This window comes from Morone saxatilis, unplaced genomic scaffold (genome assembly GCF_004916995.1).
Source record: "Morone saxatilis isolate NCDOM2014 unplaced genomic scaffold, NCSU_SB_2.0 Contig11, whole genome shotgun sequence".
Taxonomy (NCBI): Eukaryota; Metazoa; Chordata; class Actinopteri; family Moronidae; genus Morone; species Morone saxatilis.
In genome coordinates, this window is record NW_023339663.1 from 30,787,912 (window position 1) to 30,791,938 (window position 4,027).

Here is a 4,027-nt window from a genome sequence, read left to right on the forward strand (position 1 = left end):
ACGTGACGCGGCCGCAGCACGCCCCGAGTTGCGCGGAGTGCGAGGGCCCGCCCAACGCTGCTTGCAGCTTTAATTATTATTATTATTATTATCATCCATCGTCCCACATCGTTGTGGCTGTTGTCGTCGTCTTCTTCATGTTTGTCATCACCATCAGTCATTTCTATTAGTATAGTTGTTGCTATTAATAAAAATAAAAATATTTCCCCCTGGGATTATTAAAGTATTTCTGATTCTGATTGTTGTTGCTGTGCACGTTTGTCTCTGTCCTTCTCTCTTTACCCCCCCTTCTCTTCACTCTCTCTCTAACCCCAACTGGTCAAGGCAGACCTAGAGCCGAAGCCTTCTGCAGAAGTGTTTCCTTGCCAAGCCAAGTGCTTGCTCATGGTGGGAACTGTTGGGTCTCTGTAAATAATTTTATAACGAGTTCGGTCTAGACCTGCTTTATTTGAAAAGTGTCCTGAGATATCCTTTGTTATGAATTGGCGCTTTACAAATACAAATAAAACTGAATTGAATTTTCTTTCCCTGGTGTTAGTCCAAATTTTGTACTACGGTCATAAGCCATCATATGCACCATGTCTGGTGCAAACACATGTTGTCATTTTTAAACAACCACTTACGCAAAGAAGCCCAGTATGCCTTCTTCTCTGTAGACTGTGACGATGGAGTCAAACACCCCACTGAGAACAGAAGAGAGAAACATTTTTTTAGGTTTGTACCATTTTAATGGCTCTACTCATTGGGGTTTGTGACTAAAAACATTAAAACTTTACCTGTATTTTGTTTCCCTCCCAATAAACTGGACCATACATCGCAAAGTAATCACTGAAAAACAAGTTGAGGAAAACATACTTGACATGCAGACTATTGTCTTCCAACACACATTAGCCAGAGCTAAACAAAACATTTCTCATTTATCACAACTGAAACCACAAAACTCTGATACAACCTCTGGAAGTATCACATGCATATTGTTTTGGTTTGCCAGTTAAAGCCATCTGAAAGAGTTAAAAAAACATTTAGGACATACCATGAAAGGGATGTGTGACAATGGTGGCACAGGAACGAGCTATCATCTCTTTGGTTGTCTGTGGAAACGACAGAAAATAATCAATCAGATGTATGTATGTATGAGTGGACATGAGCATTACATAGATTCTGCACGTGTCTAGTTGATTCGCAATGGAAAATCTGAATTTACAGACCACAGATACAATAGGGACTTTTTTTTATTTATTTTGAAAATATTTAAATATCAGTGGAGTTTTGTGTATTGTGTATAGAGATGATGAAAAGCTAGAGCCGCGAACAAAAAATGTCAAATTCTCACAATGTCACAACATTTAATCTGTTTTGGCAGTGTGAAAGGTTTTTGGACAGTTATTTTAGATACTGAAGGTTATAAGGTGCCCTGTGGACTTTTTTTTTGAAAAACAAAATGCATTGTGTGTATCCCTGGGGTCTAACAAACAAGTTGAATGCCTTCCTGTCTTCATAAAACATTTGCAAAGCTGAATTTTGAAATAGTGTGTTTGTTTCAGATGCAACGAAGGTTGTCATGGCCACTTGGTTCCCAAGAAAAACCTGCTATTGTTTGGTTCCAGCTTGGAACCAACTTTTCAGGTTCCTAACCAATTTAGTTTTGGTCAAAATGCTCAGAACAGTTCAAAACTGGTCCTCGAACTGGAACAGAGCTGGTTACCTAGTAGCTGTTTTCAGAGAAAGTGCTCTAAAAACCCACAAACAGCAGACAGAAACTAAAAGAGTCCAAATTTGACTTACATTCATCAGGTGAAATTAATAATCATGTTCATCTGTGTCAACTTTATAGTGATGATATGTCAATCTTATTTCAGTTTTAAGTCTGATGATTTGAAACTGGTTGTTAAATAACTTCAGACTGCAGAAAAGCTGCCATGTTTAAGTTTCAAAATCCAGTCAGCTGGTGGGAAGGTGGCTGTTGATCTGACGTAGAGTTTAAACAGAATGACAGCCTTGCTAACACAGTTAGCACATGTGAAAAACACAGGGAATATCTAATATATTTAAAAGATGAAAAATGTGACAGCCTAGTGGGTTCCCACAAAAGAAATCCAGGTCCAATTCCTGGACCTTTCCCAGGAGTTTTCTAGACAATGCAAGACAATACTTGTTCACAAACAGTATAATTTTGAAATTTCCAGGTTTTCCAGGATGTGTGAGACGAGGTTGCTCTTGTATTGTGTGTTGCTTTCTAGTAGTATGTCATCAGAAGTGTACAAGTGTCTTACCTCGTTAACAACGTGCTGTAGGGAACCCTCCAAAGCCTTCTGCTGACCGCCTAATACCTGCACAACAGAGGCAGACCCCAGCATCGTCTATGAAAGACTTTTTTTGGCCATTTTATGGCCATTTTATGGCAAGACACAGCAGACATTTGTCTGAAGTAAGAAAGTATGATAAGTGATGACATGCAGCAAAGGCCAGTAGCCAGACCTATATTTGGGGAGTGCCTTAACCAGTAGGCCTAGGCCACCAAAGCAACCTGCCTATCTTGCTTCCCTTTTTGACCCAAGAAATAAGAGGCCCTTTGCATTCCTGTTCGTGTTTCCATTACACAGAACTGTAAACATGGCGCTAAGCAAGACTGGAAAATGGACCGATATGGCTGTTTCTCACGTGACAAAACAACAACACAGAGTCAGAAGGTTATTCTTTGTAAGTTGGCACGATAATGATTGGCGAAATGTATAATTTTTTGTATAATAATCATTTTGAATTCTAAGTATGTTTGTGAAATTTTTGTAATGTAGTTTTCCAGAAAAAATAAATGAACATTTGAAGAGTCAGAACTGTTGTTTGTTGTTGGTGTGGTAACACTAGTGACGTCTGTTACATCAGAGCTATGGAATACTGAATCATCCATCTTTTGTAGTTTATGCCATTAAGTGTGCATAAACTACAGGTTCATTTTTCTGTATTTTTTAAAATACAAAAAGGTGAAATTATCAGTAACCTTATGGGTTTCAGTCATGAGAAGAAGGTAGTTATTGGTTATTGTATCGACTGAAAGAAATATCCATATTGTGATTCCCTACTCCCAAATCCTAACATTAAAAAAGTGAACAACTTGTGCTGCTTATTTTAAGTTTGATGGATTGTTCAGATTGTTGCTCAGTCACTTGACAGTTGATGGGCCAGACACTGACTTAAAACTTTCAAGTGATTGGTCAGCTGTGTGGATGTGTAAATTAAACTTCTTTACACTTTAAGTGTATCAGATAGACGCACTCTACTATACAATATAATGATTTTTGGCAATGTACGTGACATCCTGCTGACATCTTACCTGAGGTGTGCCTTGTTCCTGACATTTCTGGAAGAAAGCAGATGTTAACATTATAAAACTGCAGATGTAAATAAAGACTCAATGAGTTACATTAACACCCTGGCTGGCAAAGACATTTATACTACCTTAACAGTAAAGGCAGAAAAAGACATCAGAAGCATATACTGTAACCACCTTTCATGTGTGGGGGGGTATAATGAACAGTAAGTGTAAGGAAAAGCAAGAATTATTTCAGTCGGAATTCTCCTCTGTTATGGTTTTGCAAAGGCACTGTCTTCTGTGCTTAGTGCCACTCGAGATGATTGTGACTGGTTTAAAAGAACTACAGACAGGTGAGCGCCTTTTCTGTTTTTACCAATACTTTTGCCACATTCAATTAGTAAAAGGGTAAATGGGCCTGTACTTGTACAGCGCCTTTCTAGTCTTCCGACCTCTCCCAAAGCAACTTTTACACTAACCATGCCACATTCACCCTTTCATACACATTCACACCAGCGATGGCAAAGTCCATCGAACAGAATCTAAAGCGTCATGTAGGTTTCCTTCCAAATTTTCCGGCATATGCCCTCCTCTCTGTGTTTCCTTCATTGAAGGATCGTACAGATGCCTGTAGAGGCGCAACTTGCTCGGAAAAGCTTCCTGTTTGGCTCAACTCCAGCTGAGAAAAAAAAAAAAAAAAAGAGTGGTGCGTGACTG

General features: G+C 39.0%; 1 protein-coding gene across 1 annotated transcript in view; it reads right to left on the reverse strand.

Moving 5' to 3' along the window:
• mtch2 (mitochondrial carrier homolog 2) overlaps positions 1 to 4,027 on the reverse strand; it is a 9,523-nt gene that overhangs the window by 2,133 nt on the left and 3,363 nt on the right. Inside the window, exons 4-8 of the mRNA XM_035682414.1 lie at positions 3,332 to 3,358; positions 2,274 to 2,330; positions 1,034 to 1,091; positions 777 to 828; positions 624 to 683 (exon numbers count right to left, since the gene is read on the reverse strand). Of these exons, the coding sequence (XP_035538307.1) occupies positions 624 to 683; positions 777 to 828; positions 1,034 to 1,091; positions 2,274 to 2,330; positions 3,332 to 3,358 (254 nt within the window). The remainder of the gene's footprint in view (positions 1 to 623; positions 684 to 776; positions 829 to 1,033; positions 1,092 to 2,273; positions 2,331 to 3,331; positions 3,359 to 4,027) is intronic.